At 43.0% G+C, this 22,440-nt stretch overlaps 1 protein-coding gene across 3 annotated transcripts in view; it reads left to right on the top strand.

The window, feature by feature from the left end:
• Positions 1–22,440, top strand: part of EFCAB6 (EF-hand calcium binding domain 6) — a 201,289-nt gene that overhangs the window by 161,372 nt on the left and 17,477 nt on the right. For all 3 annotated transcript variants that reach the window (XM_061582356.1, XM_061582355.1, XM_061582357.1), the window contains 2 exons: positions 13,144–13,347; positions 21,183–21,398. In XM_061582356.1, coding sequence (XP_061438340.1) covers positions 13,144–13,347; positions 21,183–21,398 — 420 coding nt within the window. The remainder of the gene's footprint in view (positions 1–13,143; positions 13,348–21,182; positions 21,399–22,440) is intronic.

Below are 22,440 nucleotides of genomic sequence, written 5' to 3'. Positions count from 1 at the left end.
CCTGTCCTCCCAATTTCTCAAAAGTTTTCTTCCCCCACAAAGGAAGCTTTTGCTTTTCTGCTTCATTCACAGGACGCTTTAGAGTTTCTTTAGAATTTTGGTGGGTGCAGGGTGGTTGTTGTTGATGATGATGTTATTACTGACATTTATTACCTGCCCTTCACCCAAAGGTTACAACAATTTTAAAATACAGCATTAAAAAAAAACAAGCTAAAATCACAAAATAGGGTGAGTCCTAAAAATATACATCTCAGGTGTCTAAGGCCAATGTCTTTATGGCACAATCACTAATGCGGCGGTCTCAATTAGATGCTAAGGTATGTCTTTAGCATTTGCCTAAAACTCTACAAGGAAGGTGCCAGACGCACCTCAGTGGGGAGGGAGTTCCACAACTTAGGGCCTGCCATAGAGAATGCCCTCTTCTGGGTCAGCCCCCAAGCTTCCTGTTACGCATTTGCAGAGTAATTCCGCGGTCTGAGCTGCATGTGCCAGTGTGTGTATTTACCTAAGAAGCAGGCTTTTACCCTGCATTGAGATCACTGAGACTTAAGACTTAGTAAAATAAGAAAAAGCTACTTTATTTATAGAAATATGTAGTAGATAGAAAAGGAGTATCTAGTGCTAACTAAAGTTGGCAGTGCGATGCCCAGACTTGGGTATTACCCTCATGGTTCAGGAGAGAGAACAAAGACAAAGATGTCTCCTCTCTCCTCAAACAGCCGAAGAAGACGACAAAGGAAGAAGGGGCAGGTCAACTTTCCTGAACATACCAGTTTACAACAGAAGGAAGTTAGGTAGAGAAGAGCACAGGTAAAGGTAGGCAAGCCTAGTCAGCTGGAGGACCCTAAATCTTCCTTCTGAAATACAAAAAAAAGAACCCAAACAGCAGCTGCTCTTGCCACACCTCCAACGCTGCTTCTCAGTGAGTACTTGATTTATCTTGACTTGCAGCTTGCAGTACAGTAGGCCCCGCTTTACAGCACTTCGCTTTATGGCACAATCACTAATGCGGCGGTCTCAATTAGATGCAATTTGACTAAGGCCCCACTCATACGGCGCTTGTTCCGCTTTTACAGCGGTTTTCGGGCATCGCGCACCATTCTATTCAATGAGTTCCACTTTTCATCGGTTTTTGCTTTTCGGCGGGGGTCTGGAAGGTAACCCGCCGTATGAGTGGGGCCCTACTGCATCTGACTTTGCCCAGTGCCTTTTTCAGAGCATCTGCAGTCATTTCTTCTATTGCATAATATTCCATCTTGAGTAGTCCTCTACGGTAGGTGTCTCTAATGAAATGGTGCTTCATGTCTATGTGCTTGGTTCATGAACTCACCCCTTCTGACTCCACAAGTGTGATGCATCTTTGGTTGTCTTCAGGCATCATGACAGGCCCAGGTATAGAAATACCTACTTCTTTGAACAGGTCAAGTAGCCATGTCAGCTGTCTGCTTGCTTCAGAAACTGGCACATACTCTGCTTCTATGGAAGAGAATGCTACATTCTCTTGTTTCTTACGTGCCCAGCTGATCACTAAATCTCCATAGTAGAAGATGTTTTCACTGGTGGATATTTGATCTGTGGTGTCTTCAGCCAAGTCAGTATCTGTATATCCCACTAGTTTGGGATCTTGGGTAGCTGCTAACTTCATTTTCATGGTTGCATTGCCCTTCAGCTATCTCATCTCTGTCTTAACTGCTTCCCAATTCTTCTTGGTTGGCAAGCTGGTTTTCTGCACAAGTATCCCACTTCTCTTGCCACATCTGGCCTGGTAACAGTGCTGATATACAGAAGTTTCCCGATGGCTTGTCTGTAGCTCTCATGGTCTTCCATGGTTGTTTGTTGTGGTCCAATTTCAGGTATCCTACTTTCATTGGAGTACGTGCCGGATGTGCATCCTTCAGTCTTAGACTGTCAAGAAGGTCTTGGACCTTTGACTCAGCAAGAAAGATCCATCTTCTATTTCAATTTGTGTTCTGAGGTAGTGAGTGACATCACCTAGGCACTTCTCTTCAGCTGCCTTGTTGAGATGATTCACTAGCTGTTGCTTGTCCAGTAGGTCTTGATAAGCCAACAGTAGATCATCCATGTAAATCAGTAATCCATCTGTTGTTTATAAATCTGCTGTACAGGCATGGCTCTGCTATGCCTTGTACAAATCCTTTCCAAAGCATTTTGCTCAGTTTCTTATTCCAGGCTCTGGCAGCCTATTTAAGTCCATAGATGGATTTTTGAAGTTTACACATTAGGGTTTCCTTTCCTGAAACTTCAAACCCTAGTGGTTGATGCATGTAGATTTCTTCTTCTGTTTCTCCATTAAAGAATGCTGTTTTTATATCCATGTGCTCCACCTGCATTTTCTTTTTAGCAGCAACACTCAGAAGAGTTCTGATGGTTGTGTGTTTGACTACAGGAGCAAATGTTTGATCATAGTCTTGTCCATACTTTTGAGAGTATCCTTTGGCTACTATAGTGTTGCCTTGTATCTTCAGCGTCCGGCTTTTTCTTGAATATCCACTTGCAGCCTACAGCTTTTCTCCCTTGAGGAAGCTTGGTCAGTGCTCAAGCTTTATTCTTGTATAGGGCTTCCAGCTCTTCCTTGGCTGCCTGCCTCCACCTCTCAGCTTCAGCTTTGGGTAAGGCTTCAATCTCTTTACTCTGGAATCTCTGACTCTGGAAGTTCATCTCTCACAAGTCTGTGTGGTGGTACATCTTTGTTGGTGCATTCAGAACTCTGGGTGGGTGCTGGCACTTCTAGCTGTGATGCCTCTTCTGGCTGAGACTCCTTGCCTTCCTCTGCTGGTGTATTACTGTGATCCCTTTTGTTGTGAAATAATAACTCAGTGTCTCTTCCATTTTGCTATCATCTGTTTGGTGTGGTGCCCCTTCTGGTTGGTGCGTGCACTTTTCTTCATCAAAGTGGATAGCTCTGCATATTCCAAGTTCACCAGTTTGGGGATCTATGACTCGTTCTGCGTTGCAGAATATCCAATTAATATTACCTTGGCAATGTTGTCAAATTTTGACCTCTTTTGTTTTGGGATGTGCACAAAGGCCTTGTACCTGAAAACACACTTGGTATGTGCCCATGCCATAACTCAAAAGGTATCTTGTTGGTTGCAGCTGCAGAAGTCAGTTCTGCTGATAGATGGCAGTAACTGCTGCTTCCGCCAGTATTTCTGTGGTAATTGTGCATCTTCCAACAAGGAATGAATCATCTGTCCAAGAGTTCGATTCATGCGTTCCACAACCCCATTTTGTTCTGGAGAATAAACAGTAGTAGTATGTGCTCTATGCCTTCCTCATGTAGAAAGTCTTGCATAGCCCTGGACACCAATTCTCCTGCTTTGTCAGACCTTATAATTTGTGGCTTTCTGTCAGATTTGTTGGGTACAATTCTGATATAGTCCTTCAGTTTTTGAAGTACTTGAGTTTTCTTTCTCAATAGGTACATTGTAGTATACCTCAAGTAATCATCTCTGAAAGTAAGCATGTAAAAATGTATGCCCTGTGATGGCATTCTCATGGGTCCACAAAGGTCTGTGTGAATTAATTCTAGAGGTTTTGTAGTGTTCTTTTCACTTTTCTTAGGAAATTTTGTTTTCACACTTTTTGTCTTTATACAACATTCACATTTTTCTATGGATTTACATTGTCCCAATTTTAATGCCTTTAGCCAAATTTTCATTCTCTAGGGCATTTATTCTGGCTAAGCTAGTAGGTGCTAATCTTTTATGCCAAACATGCATGCATCCAAAATCACAGCTTGCTTTGGCTGTATTTGCATGCATAATTTGAAAAGTGCCATCATTCGAAGACTCCAAATCACATAATTGTATTTCTCCAGCCTTGGGATGTTTGTCTTAAGTGTTGATTCTTCAGTAATGATTCCTGTCCTTTGTTCTGCTTTTCTTTCTCTGACCTAAAGTCCCTTTCTGATCTCTTTTGTAAATCACACACAGTACTTTTTAGCTCTCAGGCATGACTCACAGTTCAATTTTGCTCACTGGGCCCATAACCTTTGTTATGCATATGCAGAGTAATTCAGCAGTCTGAGCTGCATGTGCCAGTGTGTGTATTTATGAGAAGTAAGACTTAGTAAAATAAGAAAAAGCTACTTTATTTATAGAAATACATAGTTAGAACTATTCCTTTCCTATCTACTAAGTGAGTTGGAGGTGCAATGCCCAGACTTGCGTATAGCCCTTATGGTTCTGGAGACAGAACAAAGAGAAAGATGTCTCCTCTCTCCTTGGACAGTCAAAGAAGACAACAAAGGAAGGAGGGGCAGATCAGCATCCCTGAGCATATCAGTTTACAGTGGAAAGAAGATAGGTAGAGAAGAGTACAGGTAAAGGTAGGCAAGCCCAGCCAGTTGGAGGAACCTAACTCTATCTTCCTTCTGGAATACAAACAAAAGAACCCAAACAGGAGTTGGTCTTGCCACACCTCCAATGTCTATGTGCTTGGTTCTATGTGGTGAAATTAACAAAAGGGACCCCTCTTCTGATCTCAGCAGCAGACAGGCTCTGTAGAGAAAGAGGCAATCTTTCAGATATTTGGGTCCTAAGTTAATTAGGGCTTTAAACACCAGCATGAGCACCTTAAATTGAGCCCAGAAATGAACTGACAACCAATGCAGCTGTTTTACAGGGGTTATATGAGATCTAAAGTGAACCCCAGCCAGTAACCTGATTGCTGCATTCTGGACCAGTCATCTTCAAGGGCAGCCCCACACAGAGTGCATTGCAGTAATCCAATCTGGAAGTTACAGGGGATTAGAGTACTGTAGCCAAGTCACCTCTGTTCAAAAGGAGCTGAAGCTGGTGAACTAGCCGGAGCTGGAAAAAGGCACTCCTAGCCACTGAGGCCATCTGAGCCTCCAGTGACAGTGTTGGATCCAAGAGTACCCCCAAGCTACGGACCTACTCCTTCAAGAAGAGTGCCACCCCATCCAGAACAGGGCACCTCCCTACCTCCCGGACATGAGAACTCTGGACACATAACACCTCTGTCTTTTCAGGATTTAGCCTCAGTTTATTGGCCCACATCCAGCCCATCACAGCCTCCAAGCACCAGTCTAACACCTCAGCTGCATCTCCCAATTCAGATGAAATAGAGTTGGGTGTCATCTGCATATTGATGGCACTTTATTCCATATCTAATGACAGCTCCCAGCAGCTTCATATAGATGTTAAATAGCATGGGGGACCAGATGGAACCCTGTGGAACACCACAGGAGTTTCCTTGGTGCAGAACAGAGGCTTCCCATAACTACTTTTTGGAAGTAGCCCTGGAGGCATGAGCCAAACCTCAAGCACAGTGCCTCCAATTCTCACTTCTCTGAGATGTTCCAAAAGGATACCGTGGTGAATGCTATGAAAAGTCACTGAGAGAACAAGGAGAACAAGCAGGGTCATGCAACTCCATCTCTCCCCCAACAGATGCAATCAACCAAGGCAACCAAGGCAGTTTCAGTGCCATGGCCAGGCCTGAAGCCAGATTGGAATGGATCCAAGTAACCCGTTTCCTCCAAGGGCGCTTAAAATTGGACTGCCACCACCTTCTCAAGCACCTTGCCCCAAAAAGGGTTGAGTTTACTTTACAGCTGTGAGGTAACTGGGGGCGATATATGTGTTTTGCTTTCTATTAACTGTTTCTCCAGCACTCTGAAGCCTCTCCAACTGCCTGTGCTTCCTGATCTGAAAAAGCCCCATGAGATGAGTTACTTTGTTACATTTTCACCTGTGCTTTAACTGAAGTGTGGCAAGCCAGAGAGGCTGGCTATCACCTATCATCACACCTAAGATCAGTGCACTTGCTGATTTTGTTTTTTAAGTGAAGTCCTTCTGTTTTTAAAAAAACAATTCTGCACTGATTTATTAATAAGTCAAAAAAAATGCTTAAAAAACCATCAGAGTAAGCAGATCAGACACTTGGCAGGCAACCTCTCTGCCTCCTCACATTTACAGGAAAGTCCAGCCAAGAATGTCACTGAGTTTTTTCAGAAACCCAGGAAGGCTGCAAAATGCAGACCACTGAAGAGATGGTTTTGTAGGTTGAAAGAACCCTTACAAAACTACTCAGCCACCTCTAAAGTAAAGTAAATGCAGCAGCAAAATATACAAACCACACCCCACCCATGAGAATTTCACTGAAGTTTCTTCTCCCCTTTATTTTCAAATGCAGTTTCTTTTTTCTTTAATTGATGGAGGGGGAGGGGCAGAAGAAACTTTTGGTACAGCATTACTACACAGTGCCCTAATTCTAGCACAGAGGCCACAGCTTAGGGAAACTCTGTACCTTGGGAACAAGGGAACTTTTTGGTAGCTGAGCTTTGCCTGCCTGACCAAAGTCTCTATTCCAACTAAAAGCTAGACAGAGACTCCTTTTTTACTCTCTAGGGCTTTTTAATACTCCAAGGCTCAGGAAGTTTCCCTGAACTGGGGCCTGTAGGCCAATGTATGACATTGGCACTGTATAGTGCACTGTATAGTTTCTTGGAGTCTTACAAATTCACCTTTAGGAGCTTTTTGCACTGTTCTTTCTGAGCTGAGATTAGTCTCCAGGACTTGGATGAAAATCAGAGACACACTTTTGATTTTCATGTAATTTTCCCAGCTGTGATTTCCCCACATTGAACATGCACATTTCAACACAAACATCAAAACTTACAAAAATGTGGCTGAGCTCTTCTTTTAGTTCAAATGAAGCAAATGTGAGAAGTACCCAGATTGCACTTACTCTGTTCAAAAGGAAGGCCGAGTCAGGCTTAGGGGTGGACATCTAGGGGAATGAAATAGCCACTCTCTGCAACTCTTTGGCAAGCTGGGGTTTGTGGACTGACCATGTTGGGATTAGGTAGATGCAACACTGTGTGGGGGTGGTGATGATGGAAAGAGCAGCACCAGGAAGCTACTGCCCCCAGCAATGGAGCAAGACTTCTTCTTGTTGTTGTTGTTACCACCAATGTCTTTACATCCTGAAGACTTTGAAGCGTGCACAATAATTTTAGAAGTGTGGATCTGCATATATATCCAAAACTCATGGAGGCAAAAATCTGTTTGTGACTAGATTTAGCACAGGGGCTGAATGTGGCCCTCCAGGCCTCTCCATCAGGCCCTTGGGACTGTCCAAGGCCACACACAGTCTCCAGGCCTCACCCCTCACTGACCCTGTTCCATGCTCTCCTCAAATGCTCTTGCCTCCTGCATATGGTAAGAGTCACACTTTTGCCTCTCATCCTGCCTACCACTGACATGCAGCCTCAGTAAGGTTGCCCATGAGGAAATGTGGCCCTCAGGCAGAAAAAGGTTCCCTGTCCCAGTTTAACAACTAGTTCTTCTTCAACTAAATCCAGCTGTAAAATGTGTGCTATTTAGTGCTTCCGCCAGTTAATAAACCTTTTTCTTCTTCTTTCCAATAGACTTGGGCCCTGTTAGGAGTCAAGCAAATAGGTCACATGCACATAGCGGCACAGGGCTGAGCTTACATTTCCTCACTGCTCATAGAACGTATAATGTTAACCAACAGGACACTCCTGTACTTTGCTGCGTGTAGAACCTGTATATGATCACATCCTGAAAGCTTACTCTCTATTACTGGGAAAATGCATGCAACTTATCTTGCAATTAAACTGAAAGACTGGGTTAAGTCTTCTAACATTATTTGCAGAGAACAGATTGACTTTAAGGAAGATTCTTCCACACTGGATCATTGCCTGACCCTCTCTCATATTGCCAAAAAAAATTTCAACTTGCCAGCTAAAGAATTATGGGCGTTTATAGATCTTAAGTCAGTATCTGACTCTATCTCTTGGGAAATCCTATGGAGCTACTAAGCCTGTTACTGTTTTAATAATGCTACCGTTCAAGTGAGATGTGGCTCTGATGGCCACCTCAGTAATGTTATTCATTCATTTAGGGGGGTTAGACAACATGTATATTAGCTCCCATATTATTTAATATTTACCTTAGTGATTTACCACAGGCACTGTGTGTAATAGATTTCCATCCTCCAAAGCTGGCCTTCGTAAAGATCTCTCGTTATTGTCTCAGACTAGATTCTGTCTAAAGAGTTCATTAGCTAACTTTGGAGACTACTGTAGAGTCAGCCAACTATCAACTATGCCAAGACCAAAGTGCTGGTTTTCTCCAAAAAGCACACAAGATTCAGCTAGAAAATAGATGGCGATATGATTGAACAGGTTGATTCTGATAAATACCTGGGTATCTACTTTCATAGAACTACTAAATTGGCAGTTTATAGAAGGTTTGCAATTACAAGAGCTGAATCTAGCTCGAAATAAATTTTACATTATTTTCACTAAGGGTGGTAGGTTTGTCCTTGCTGTAGTTGAGGTTTTCAGGGCTAAACTAATTTCACAACTTCTACGGAGCTTTGGTGTCGGTTACAGACCTGTGTCACTCTATCAAAAAGATACAGTCTTTATTTCTGAGATCTATTCTGGGTGATCTGAAATGTGTAGCAAGCTCAGTTCTAGATTTGGAAGTGGTCTTATGCACACTAACAAGTTTGGCTTGGAGTCACGCTCTAAGCTTCTGGATGATTGTTCTACAGGGAAGCTGTGGATTCATATGTTCACCTGACACTGAAGGATTCATACGTCTCCTTATGGAAAAAAAAGCTCTTGTCACAAAAGACCTCTTGCTCTTCTCTAGACCTGTGCCGGCATAATAGCTTGCATGCTAAATTTCTGACCAAGCAGACAGTTTTGGATGTCGACAGGCAGAGTATGATAGCCTTGTCAAATTGCTCCTGCTCCCCTTTATTCCTAGGACTAACAATGAACGCACCATTTATTTTGGCAAATTATCTGTGCCAAAGTATAGGAGAGCATTTTTTTTTGCTAAGGTTAATGCCATGCCCTCTATGATGATAGGACGCCTCTAAGGTATAGTCAGGTACTGTTGAGACAATAGCATACATGCTTTTGTACTGTAATTTTTACAAGGGTGCAAGGGACAAGGTTGTTGCACCCCATTTTGAAATGGTTTCCCAGTAGAGCTGAAGAAGTTCTTTTGAAAATATGTTTAAACAGTAATAGCCCTTATTTTATTTTAAATGTTGCCAAAGTTTTAAGTATTGTTATTGACACTAGGCTAAAATACTTGGAGTTGAGCAACTACTGGAGCAACTGGTTTTGTAATGCTTGTTCAATTGTTTGTAATGGTTGTTGGATCAATAAACATATTTCACAATACTGTATATGAACAAGCCCTAAAAGCCACAGGGCAAGTTACAGCCTACAGACATGCCAACACAGTCTGGGAATGCAACAATGTGGCTGTTATTTAATGACTCAATTTACTGAAAATTAAGTAAGTTTCATAATTTTTAATAGTTGTATACTTCAGGAAGAACACTCTTGCATTGCTATTCCAGAGTGCACTTACTGCTGAAAAAGTTGAAACTGGTACAACAGGACTCTGCTCCACATCCCATATTTTAAGTCACAATATGGAGTCCCTCCAGATTACCCTGCCACCATATAGTTGCCATGTGCTAGCAGTTGATGGGTGATAACATTTTCCTGCTTGCTTGGCAAGAAGATATAAGCCTTTTCCAGGTGTTTCAAAATAAGGGTTAAATTATCACAAGGAGGGAAGTGGGACAAGTGTGCTAGCTCTGTCCCTCCTCCGGGTTGCCATTCTTGTCATCCTCCAAATCATGGAGGCTTCTTCACATTTTTAAACTTTGGAAAATTAGGGTTCCAAAATGCATACATAGGGAGTCTGCATAAGTACATAGAGCTCCCAGTTGGAGGGCAGTGAAAATGGCAACAAGGGAGAGCAGAGCTGTAATGCTCATCCCTGCTGGTCCTACCACCCCACCTCTGTTATAACCTTTATTAGTAATGCCTGAAGAGAGCTGTATATTATCAAGTTATCTGAAGGTGGTATCTTTCACCCCCAGATAGTTTGGTCATCTGTATGGCTTCCTTGTTATACAAGCTTCAGCAGGGTCATTCAATCTTTTCTCTACACATCGTGGCTGATTTCATTAGATGATTCACATCTCAGTCATATAATCAGGGACTAAACTAATTTTAAGCTTCCCACTGTGTAAAACTAGCTGGCAGAACATTGGATCTTCAAGGTTCCAGGGCAGTTGAACGAGACAATTGGAGGGTTGCTATAAGTCACAGCCACTAGTTGGTTAAGGTCAGTTTCAGAGAAAACTGGTATCAAGAGACAGGATCGGCTCCAGGTTTGGGGAAGAGGATCTCTTGGGCACCTTTGCCTAAAAATAACTGGATGAGGGGATGAGAGGCAGAAAGAGGAGAGGTGAGGGGTACAAAGGAGTGTGTGAACTAAAAGAATATACCAGCAGTCTTTATTATTTTACACTGTCACATGTGATTGTGGGCTACACCCCATGTGGAATTTGGCAGGGCATGGTACCTCCTACCCAACCAAACCCACATTAAGGAAGAACTGGGATAATAACACTCTTGGAGATTGGGCCCTTAGTTTGTTTAGGCCCCAAGCACTGCAGAACAGAATGGGTCAGACCAGGTTGTGGCTTTGCCACCACACCAAAGAAGACTCGTGACACAGATATGGAATAATGTTATATTTATCTAAAAATATAACAATTATAAATAAAAGCCAATTCTTCCAATCAAACTTAAACCTCCTTCGGGCAGGTGAGGATACCTATCTATGAGGGGTTTTTATCCCTCCTGTTCCCTGGGCATGTAAGTCTTTAAAGACCAGGACTCTCTAGCAAAGTATATGGGTAAAATTATCCCATTTTGCCATTAGAGTCAATAAAGTGTTTACAACCTCCACATCCCGGCCCCGCTGTACAGGTGTTCACCCTGATGCTCAAGTTGGTCACACAACGGCACCCCCAAGATCCCCACCAGCCACGCTTGACTGGCAGTTCCCTAGTGAGTGCCCTTTAATACAATGCCTCAGTCACCTAATTTGTACCCCATTTTCCTCACCTGCCCGAATACCATGCCAGCCAAAGCAAAACACTCAGATCCTCCCCCAGATAGCCAATTGAATCAAATCCCAGCAGTATGGAGTAGGCAAAATGAAAGGGATTCTGAAATCAGGATCCCCCCCCAAAATTCCTACTCAGCGCTATATGGCGACTAGCGAAGCCCATACTGACCAGGGAGGGTGGGTGTCGCAAGGCAAAAAAGGCACAATTCAAGGGAGGAGCTGGCTTATATGTCCCGTACCTCCCTTACCCAGATTGGCCCAAAGGCCCCCCGTGATCAACTTTTCAAACCCTTCAAGAATGGTCACGAGTCTCCCTAGAGGGTGGGGTGGCGGCAAACACCCCCCCGCTTTGGCAGGAAGGGCATTGTTAGCGATGGAAAGATCTGTCAATTTCTGTTCTCTCAGTTTCTTTTTCCAGTCTGAAATTCAGTTCTCCAAATTTCTGCACCAATTTGCAATTAAGAAAAAATTCCTTATGAAAATTTTTCAGCATTTTAGTGAATTTCTCCTAATGAATGCATTTTATATGCTGTTTTGTCTAATATACACATTTTTGCAAGTGATTTCTCCTAATATAGTGCATTTTTGTATGTTATTTTCACAATATATTGTTTTTTATGAACGCTTGCATTTTTTAAAACTTTGGTCAGAGAACTGCATTGCGAAATTTGGAATTTTGAAGAATGGCTTTAGTTCTCATATTATTTTGGAAAGTTTGAATTTGGTAGATTCAGCTTTAAATGTGAATTGAATCAAATTTCTCCCCCATCCGTAGCCTTTGGTTCTTGCTTCCTGGGAAGGGTTGCTGGTGGAGCAGAGGGAAGAAGAAGGGACTGAACTCCTGAAAGGAAAATGCATTAAACCTCCTGGAAAATATCTACTTTTGAAAAAAGTATGCAGGAGATAACACTGATAAGGAAGCCTAGTCTCAGCTTATCAGGGAACACCAACAAAGGGAATTCCCCTTGTTGGGGCTTTGGTGCATATTTGGATCAGCAAGAACCAATGTTGCTGGAAACAATACATGGGATGTGGGATTCTCATTGGAAGATTATGTGGATTACACAGTGTATGAATACTGAGAATTTTTCTACCCAGATACTGTGTGGCCACTTGGGTCTTGCATACATACTTAACTGTGCCAGCAGTTCCAGGGAAAAGATCAAAATGGAAGTACTCTTACTTCCAAGTTCTGATAAACATCAGATACAGCACTAGACTCTTGGGAATTCATATACATTTTCCTGTATTCATTCTCTCTGTATTGTTTTTTAAATGGGCAGTAGGATTGGCATCCTGTTGAGCCTTGGGTTATCCTCATTTTCCTAGAAAGTTTTAGCAAGAGTTCCAGTAATGATTGGCTATTAGATATAGCAGAACGGCAAGGATTGCATAGCAAATGGTTTTACTGCTTCTAGGACTTTGATAGTGTTGGACATTAGTGCCATCACTAAATTGTCACATTGCCTGTATCCTCCTCTGAAACAAAACCTAACCACGTATGCCTGTATTTGGTGAGATTCAGTCCTTAACCTTGACTCTTCCTTCCCCTTGTTGTCTACTTCCACTCCTAGTCCGATTTAAGCTTGCAAGGTCTTTGAGGCAGGAAGCTGCATTTGCTTATGTAACTCTATAAAGTACCATGTTCCACACTTGGTGTTATAGAGATAAACACAATAGTAACATATAAATGCATACTTGTCCAACAAATCTTCAGATGTATCTTATCTGTGGCCGCATTCACACATACCTCAAGCAACAGGAGATCTGTGATTTCATGCTGCTGTGTCATGTGTATGATTACTGCACCCAATATGGGCAGGGTCAGTCATGTTTTCCAGCTAATCATCACCCAGCTGGGTGGAGGGCCAAATCAAATTATTTTTGCAAATTTAAACTATCTGGTGTTTACCTCACTCCTGTATTAATCAGATAAAATATTCCCTAAAAGGTCTCTGTGAAGCAATATCCCTGCTTTAAGTTGCAGCAGTTTAATAGAGGGCTTTTATTTTTCTTGTACATGACTATTTGTCATATTCTGTAGCATTGTTAAATGTTGTTAAATTGATAGCACTAGTTTAAAAAAGCAAAAGGTGACTTGTCTGCAAACCTCCTTAGCGTGACTAAATGTTATCTTTTATACTGTGATTTTTTTCATGTATGTTCCATCTAGACTGAAAGAGAACATAGTAAATTTGCTTGTCGGGATCTGTCCGATCAAGAGGTCTTTGTCCGTATACAAGAAGTAGTTGGTGCTCGCTTGCAAGCCATTGAACAAGAGTTTAAAAAAGCAGATTGCACAAGAGCAGGCACTGTATCCAAAGGTGACTTCAGAGATATCTGCAACCAGCATTTTTTTCTTCTGACCGATGAGCAGGTGAGAAAACTGGAGGTCGCCAAGGGGACTTATTTCCCATAGCATAACAGTAGTACACTTGTATATAGGATGGAACTGCGAGAGTGGGGGGTATGGTTGCCAGTTTACAACTTGATGTTAAAGGAGATTGTGCAGTTATTTATTTATTATTTATTAATTATATTTATATCCCACCCTAGGGCAGCAAACAAAAGCACTAAAAGTATTCTAAAACATAATAAATGCAGACTTTAAAACATATTAAAACAAAACATAATTAAAAACATGAAAACAAAACATCTTTAAAAAATCATTTAAAAAAAAAAGCTTTAAAAAGTATTAAAAAGCAATTCCAACACAAATGCAGATTGGGATAAGGTCCTACTTAAAAGGCTTGTTGAAAGAGGAAAGACTTCAGTAGGCGCTAAAAAGATAACAGAAATGGCGCCTGTCAAATGTTTAAGGGGAGGGAATTCCAAAGGGTAGGTGCCACTACACTAAAGGTCCACTTCCTATGTTGTACAGAGCAGACCTCCTGATAAGATGGTATCTGCAGGAGGCCCTCACCTGCAGAGTGCAGTGATCAACTGGGGTAAGACGGTCTTTCAGGTATCCTGATCCCAAGCTGTATAGGGCTTTGTACACCAAGACCAGAACTTTGAACTTAGCTCAGTAGTTAAGTACAATTCATTTAGCAGTGGGGTGACATGTTGGCGATACTCTGTCCCAGTGAGCAGACTCACTGCCCCATTTTGCACCAGCTACAGCTTCCAGACTAACCTCAAGGGCAGACCCACATAGAGTGCATTACATTAATCCAACCTGGAGGTTACCAGTGCATTGACAACAGTGGTCAGGCTATCCCAGCCTAGGGACGGCTGAAGCTGGTAAAAGGCACTCCTAGCTACTGAGGCCTTTGACAAAGATGGATCCAGGAGCACCCCCAGACTACAGACTTGCTCTTTCAGAGGGAGTATGACCCCATCCAAAGTCATTCATTCATTCATTGGCGATCACTTGTGGCCAAGTAAGATTGTCTTCCAAGATAAGGTCTTTAACAATGGGTCCATAAGTGACTGTGAAGCCCAATTCTGGATCCACACAGCCTCCCACAGTGAGGACATAGGTTTACATATGGAAGATGGTCGTGATGAGGATTTGTTTGACGTGCCTTCCGCTTAGCTCATTTGTCCCGTTCGCCCTGTATTCGTGCTTCTTCAAAGTCCACAGCACCTTTGATAATAGCCGACCACCATTTGGGACGTTCATGGGCCAAGACTTCCCAGTTGTCGATGTTTATGTTACATTTTTTTCGATTCACTTTAAGAACATCTTTAAACCTCTTTTGCTGTCCAACGTTGTTCCGTTTTCCATCCTTAAGTTGGGAGTAAAGTAGCTGCTTTGGGAGACGGTGATTAGGCATTCAAACAACATGGCCGGTCCAGTGAAGTTGATGTTGAAGGATCATTGTTTCAACACTGGTAGTCTTTGCTTCTTCCAAAACACTAACATTAGTCCATCTGTCTTCCCAAGTAATTTGCAGAATTTTCCAGATGCAGCGTTGGTGGAATCTTTCAAGAAGTTGGGAGTGGTGTTTATAAATGGTCCATGTTGCACAGGCATACAGTAAGGTTGGTAGTACAATGGCTTTGTAAATAAACATTTTGGTTTCCCTGCGAATATCCCGATCCTTGAACACTCTACGCTTCATTCGGGAGAATGCGGCACTTGCAGAACTCAGACGATGTTGAATTTCAGCATCGATGTCAGCTTTTACAGAGAGATGGCTGCCGAGATAGGGGAAGTGATCAATGTTCTCCAACGTCACACCATTACGCTGGATTGATGGTGCTACAAAGGGACTAGTTTGCACCTGTTGATGAAGCACTTTGGTTTTTTTAATATTGAGAGCCCAAGTTTTCCATATGCTTCTGCAAAGACATTTAGGATAGTTTGAAGATCTTATCGGCATATTGAAGTTCTACAACAGAGGTTGCCATTGCCTTACTTTTTGCTTCCAGCTTACTGAGATTAAAAAGCTTTCCCTCTGTTCGATATGATTTCCACACCAGTAGGAAGTTTCCCCTCAATAAGCTGTAGAATCATAGCAATGAAGATAGCAAATAAGGTAGGAGCAATGACACATCCCTGTTTTATGCCTGATCCGACTCTGAATTGATTGCTCTGAAAGCCGTTGTTGTCCAAAATTGTTGCTGTCATGTTGTCATGCAGGAGTCGCAAAATATTCACAAATTTATCAGGGCATCCAGTTTTCAGAAGGATGGTCCAGAGAGCATTCGATTCGCAGTATCAAAGGCCTTAGCCAGACACCATATATAAAGGCTGATTCTGCTCCCGGCTGTTTTCTTGAAGCTGTCGTGCAGTGAAGATCATGTCCACTGTCCCCCTGGAAGGGCAGAAACCATTTTGAGATTTGGGGAGGACATCCTCTGAGATCGGCAGGAGGTGATTTGCAAGGATCCTTGCAAGGATTTTACCTGCAGTAGCAAGAAGAGAGATACCGCGATAGTTCCCGCAATCTGTTCTATCACCCTTCTTAAAAGGGGTGATAATTATGGCATCCCTAACGTCTTCTGGGATCTCCTCCCTCATCCAGATTTTTTCAATGAGCTTATGAAGTTGGTAAGTTCAGGCCCACCTTCTTTAAAGACTTCAGCACGAATCCCATCAGGTCCACTAGCTTTGTTGTTCTTCATTTGATTGATGGCTTTACTGATTTCATCCAAATTAGAGGATACTGCAAGCTCATCTCTAGTTTGTTGAAGGGGAGTTTGCGAGAAGACCTTGTCAGCCACGATAAGAGTTACGATTGAGGAGGTCGTGATAATGCTCTTTCCAGCACAGTGCAATAGACTCTTTATCCTTAAGAGGTTTGCTACCATCCATTGAACGTAGGGGATTTGTACCGTAATTTGTTGGACCGTAGATGGCCTTTGTGGCATTAAAAAAGCCCCGTGCATCGTGAGCATCTGCAAAGTGCTGGATTTCTTGAGCTTTCTTTATCCACCAGGCGTTCTTAAGTTCTCTAGTTCTTCTTTGGACCTCAGCCTTTGCACTGGCATAGATTTTTTTCTTAGCAGCACATTTAATGTCTTTCTGCCATATCTGGAAGGCTTTCCTTTTCTTGTCAATGATATGTTCAATCTCACTATCATTCTCATCAAACCAATCCTGATGTTTCTTAGTTTGTTATCCAATAGTTTGTTCACATGCTGCAATAATGGATGTCTTCAGTTTAATCCAGTGTTCCTCGACATTTTCAGGGAGTTCCATTGGCAGATGTTTCTTGAGAGTTGTTTGAAAACAGGCTCGCTTAATAGGATCTTGAAAGGCATGGATGTTCATTTTATGCCTTGGTTTTCTTCCTTGGAGCCTACGTTGAGGAACAATATTAATGGCCATAGTGGATCGAATTAATCGATGATTTGTCCAGCAGTCATCAGCACTCGTCATGGCCTAGTGACGAGTACATCATGATGATCCTTGGCACGGACAATTACGTAATCCAGGAGATGCCATCCAAAGTAGGCAACTGACCAATTATCCAAACTCGGGAACCACCAACCTACAGTGCCTCCATCTTGCTAGGATTCAGACTCAATTTACTGGCCCTCATCCAGCAGTCCAGGGCTTGCATGGCCTGTCCCGATTCAGATGTTACAGAGAAATAGAGCTGGATATCATCAGCATACTGCTGACACCTCGCCCCAAATCTCCTGATGACTGCTCCCAAGGGCTTCATATAGATGTTAAACAGCATGGGGGACAAGATGGTACCCTGCGGCACCCCATAGCACAACTGCCAGGGGGCCGAAAGACAATGCTATTCTCTGAAAACGACCCTGGAGATAGTATCAGAACCACTTTAAAATAGTGCCTCTGTTACCCATCTCACCAAGTTGGCCCAGAGGGATACCATGGTCAATGGTATCAAAAGCCACCAAGAAATTAAGTAAGAATAACAGGGTTGCACTCCCCCTGACCTTCTCCCAATAAAGGACATCCATCAGGGCGACCAAAGCTGATTCTGTTCCATAACCAGGCCTGAACCCAGACTGGAATGGGTCAAGATAATCTGTTTCATCCAAGAGTACTTGTAAATGCTGCACCACAGCCCTCTTGATCACCTTCCCCAAAAAGCAGGTATTTGCGACCAGGCAGTAGTTGTCACAAACCAATGGGTCCAGGGTGAGCTTTTTCAGGAGCAGTCAGATCACCACCTCTTTCAGGGCAGCTGGATCCACTCGGTCAAACCCCCTTGGCAAGCTTTAATAAGCCAAGAAGGGCAAGGGTCGAGAGGACATGTTCTTGGCCGCATCATCACAAGCACCTTGTCCATATCATCAGGTAGCAGCAACTGAAACCGATCCCAAGAAGTTGCAGCAGACGTTGCACTGGACACCTCACTGGGGACTACAGTAGATGTGGATGGGGCATCAAGATTGCTACATAGACGAGCAACTTTACCCTCAAAGTGCAAACAATTCACAGTGGGCCTCCAAAGTGTCTAAAACTCAGTTTCCTCAAGTTGTCGTCAACAGACCCCTGACAATACAGAAAAACTCCATTGGATGGCTACTTGAGGATGCAATGGTGGCAGAGAAGTGGGCCTTCTTCGCCACCGTCCCCACCACACTTTAGGGACGGTTATGATGTTTTAGTCGCGCCCGATCAGCCTCACAGGAGGTCTTTCACCACTTGCACTCCAGCCATCATCTGGCCTGTTTCATTGCCCTTAGCTCACTGGTGTACCAAGGTGCAAACCGGGCTCCACAATGCTGGAGAGGGTGCTCAGGGGCAACCATGTCAAGAGCCAGACACGCCTCGCTGTTCCACAGCATGACAGTTGCCATGATTTCCATGGGTCTTGTCTCGTCATTCTGTTCATCCTCCTTTCGGACCTGCCGTAGCGAATGGCGGTTAGCTTTACTCCACACATAGCAGAAGTGGAGTGTAAGCAGCTGGAATAAGGGGCAGGTATAGCATCTGTGTGCCTTATTCTCACACATTCAAGAAACTTTCTCAAATTTCTAACAGCAGAACCACATTTTTTTTTCCTCAGTTTAAATTGGAGGTACACTTCACCCTTACCTTCGACAGTATTTGCTTCTTGAAAGTTTGTCTGCACTTGTTACTGCTATGAGCTTGCCTCCTGATTGGAACGATTGCTGAGACGCAAGATGGCACCCCCTCTGCGTGCAGATCATTATATCTGTGCCTCAGGAATTATTGAAAGATCAGAGCTTGGAAAAGTTACTTTTTTTGAACTACAACTCCCATCAGCCCCAGCCAGTATGGCCACAGGATTGGGCTGATGGGAGTTGTAGTTCAAAAAAGTAACTTTTCCAAGCTCTGTGAAAGATATAGTTGCACCTGAGGCACTGATATGGCAGTGGAAGCTGATTGGAAGGACATTGGGGCCAGAACACAAACATACAGAGATGCAGCAGGCAGCCTTTTGTGTGTGTGTGTGGGTGGGGAGTACAAGAATCATGACTTATTTGTTCCTTGTGGCACACTAATAGTTCTCACATGGTACACTAGAGAACCCTAGTACAGAGCTTAGAAATTCCTATTGTGTACACTTGTCACGAGAGAAGCATGGAACCTGACTACATAGAAACAACTCCACTGTTGCAGCTGGTCCTTAAAGATGCTGTTTTGAGTAGCTGCCTGTATTGGGTTCACCCTTGGAAAAAAGTAGTTATAGGTAGCACATATGCCATCAAGGAACAAATAAAGTTAATTGCAGCTTAAGTTCTGTGGCTTTTAACGTAGCTTAGTTTGTAGCTACCTTTTAGCTGGATCGTGGATACAGTTTTTCACTGCACATTCCCTACTAAACTGTTGATATGATATACATATCCCAAGCTGGCAGCCTTCAACTGAAAGTTTAAGTAATCTCTACTGACTTAATGCACAAAGCTCTTACAATATTTAATTGATGCTGGTAAAACATTTTGAGATCCTCTTATGTAGCGCAAAATGTGTTTTGTTTTGTATAATTTATAATATGGCAGCAGCCTGGCCAATGGGGGAAAGTTGAAAAGAAATTAAAAATGTAGTTCTGGCCTTTGATGTTTAACTGCAACTTGCCACATGAAAATCAATGCCTTAGAGGTGATGAGCTTTCTTCAAGGTCTAATATTGTCATTTGTCAGCGATATTCTTTTTTTGAAAGAAAGAACAAAACTTTACAGGTCATTTCTTTGGAATGCAGAAAGAGTAGCCCACTCCTCTAGTGTTTATACATTTCTTAGAAATAAGATCCATTGACAGTGGCATTTAATTTCCATATATGTATTCCTATTCTAACAAACTAAGAGCCTGATCCTAGAAGTACTTGTATTTATTTAGCATCTCCCAGGTTTAGATGGCAATATTCCAGAGCCAGGAAAAAGGGACAATCTGCCCTCTTGTGCCAGTGTTTGGACCCAACCCCAGCTCCATTGCTGGTACAGCAGCATGCGCGAACACACACACACACACACCTCCTTTATATGACACAGTGATTGTTTAAGGGTCTTATTTGAAAAACAGAGCCAAGTCAGTGTGAGGAACTTACAGATGCCCCATGCACTGGATCTTAAGGCCATTGGAGAGTCCCTTCATGTACACAATCCTGCGCTCAGCACCCTTAGCAAACTACTATTCCCAGGAGTCTTAGGGGGACGCCATGCCAGTTTAAAGTGAATGATACTAAACTATTATTATTATTATTATTATTATTATTATTATTTATTTTTTTATACCCCTTCCTTCCTTCCAGCAGGAGCCCAGGGCAGCAAACAGAAACATTAAAAACACTTTAAAACATCATAAAAAGACCTTAAAATACATTAAAACAAAACAACGTTAAAAACATTTTAAAAAAAACTTTAAAGACATCTTTTAAAAAAGGGTTAAAGATATTAAAAGACATATTAAAAGCAATTCTAACACAGACACAGACTGGGATAGGTCTCAACTTAAAAGGCTTGTTGAAAGAGGAAAGTCTTCAAAAGGCGCCGAAAAGATAGCAGAGGGGGCCTGTCTAATATTCAAAGGGAGGGAATTCCACAGGGTAGGTGCTGCCACACTAAAGGTCCGTTTCCTATATTGTGCAGAATGGACCTCCTGATAAGATGGTATCTGCAGGAGGCCCTCACCTGCTGAGCGCAGTGATCGGCTGGGTATATAAATAGTGCAGATGGGGCCTATGTTAGGCCCAGAGGCATTGTGCAGAAATAAAGATGACACCTGCAGCCACCTGGCTCAGCACTTGTCTGTCCAGCAGCATGTTATAATCAAGTGTAAAAGTTTTAACTGCAGTAGGGCCCCGCTTTACAGCGCTTCACTTTACCGCGCTTCACTAATGCAGCGGTCTCAATTAGACGCAATTAGACTAAAGCCCCACTTATACGGCACTTGTTCCGCTTTTACGGCGGTTTTCTGCCATCGCACGCCATTCTATTCAATGGGTTCCGCTTTACAGCGGTTTTCGCTTTACAGCAGGGGTCCGGAACGTAACATGCTGTATGAGTGGGGCCCTACTGTAAAAGCCACCAATTGCTGCATGTCCCGCAGCTGTTTTGTAAACTTTGGGAGGAGGGGCCAGCAGTGTGGGGAGGCACCAGGCAGTGGTGGTAGGGTGGTGCTGGGGAGCACTAGGGTGGTACTAAGGAGGGCCCACTAGGGCATGTTGCCCAGGGCTCTTGGTCCTATTCCTGGCTCTGACACAGGCATCCAGATTAATGTTTACAGATAGACATGAGCCCTGGCTTGAGCACTTTTTCTAGTTGTTTGTGCTTTGCTTCACATTACATTTGCTGAAACATGGTCCTCTGTTTCAATAGTTTGAGAATCTCTGGAACACGGTACCTCTTGATCTTAATGGAAAATTGAAATACCCCAGACTTTTGAGAAAGTTCAGCTCAGAAGGAGCAGAAATGCCAAATACACCCAACGCAAACTACCCAGACAGAGCCAGCAAACCTGCTACACCAGCTGAGTCTGGATCACGGCCACCTTCACGGCCCAAAACAGCATCTTCCCCATCATCTCCAAAGAAAGTAAGTGTTTCATGGCCAAAGCCCTTCCTGTGCAGTGCCATGGCATGGGAAATACAACCCTGATTCTTTTTAACTTATCCCATTTTTTTTACTGATCCCATTTGTGTCTCACTCCTCCTCCAAGGTGTTCAGGGAGATGTAAATCAGGTGTTTCCATTGCGTTTTCACAGTAACCCTGCAACATAGGTTAAAGTAAGAGACAGTGACTAGCCCAAGGTCACCCAGGGAATTTTGTAGCTGAGCAGGGATTGGAACCCAAGTCTCCCCGTTTCAAACACACGTTCCCAGGCCTGCACAACTTGTGATTCATGAAACAAAATGCAGCCCACCAGCAGCTGTTTTTGTTGTCAAAATCAATTATTGTAAAGTGACAAGGTTTTATTTGGGGAAATGTTTGTAAGAAACCTAAAAAACTGAAACACATTGCATGCATAAGTATTCAGCCCCTGTGCTGTGGAAGCTCCCAGTTTACACAGATGAAAGAAACTGCCCTATCGAGGACACATTTACCTTACCATTGGCCTCCAACTGTGAACCATTAAAGTTGCTGTCACATTGTCAGGATAAAACCCCCACTGTTGAAGGATTGTTGGTCAGGCTGTGGATCTGAAAGAAAATGAAGAACAAAGAGCATTCTACAGAAGTGAGAGATAATGTAATACAAATCCATAGATTAGGAAAAGGGTACAAAATAATATCCAAGTGTTTGGATATCCCAGTGAGCACAGGTGGATCAATAATCAAGAAATGGAATCTGCATCACACCACCCAGGCACTGCCAAGAAAAGGCCGTCCCTCAGAACTCAGCACTCGAACAAGAAGGAGATAATCACTTTGAAAGAGCTACAGAGTTCAGTGGCTGGGAGTGGAGTCATGGTGCACCAGCCAACCATATGAAGAACTCTGCATAACACTGGCCTGTATGAGAGGATGGCAAGAACCATTACTCAAAAAGTGCCATCTGAAAGCACATCTGGAGTTTGCCAGAAAGCATGAGAGTGCCCCAACTGTGATGTGGGAAAAGGTGTTGTGGTCAGATGAG

The sequence above is a fragment of the Rhineura floridana genome, chromosome 8, assembly GCF_030035675.1.
Source record: "Rhineura floridana isolate rRhiFlo1 chromosome 8, rRhiFlo1.hap2, whole genome shotgun sequence".
Classification (NCBI taxonomy): Eukaryota; Metazoa; Chordata; class Lepidosauria; order Squamata; family Rhineuridae; genus Rhineura; species Rhineura floridana.
Note: the sequence above shows the minus strand (reverse complement) of the source record. Positions and strands in the feature narration are given on the sequence as shown.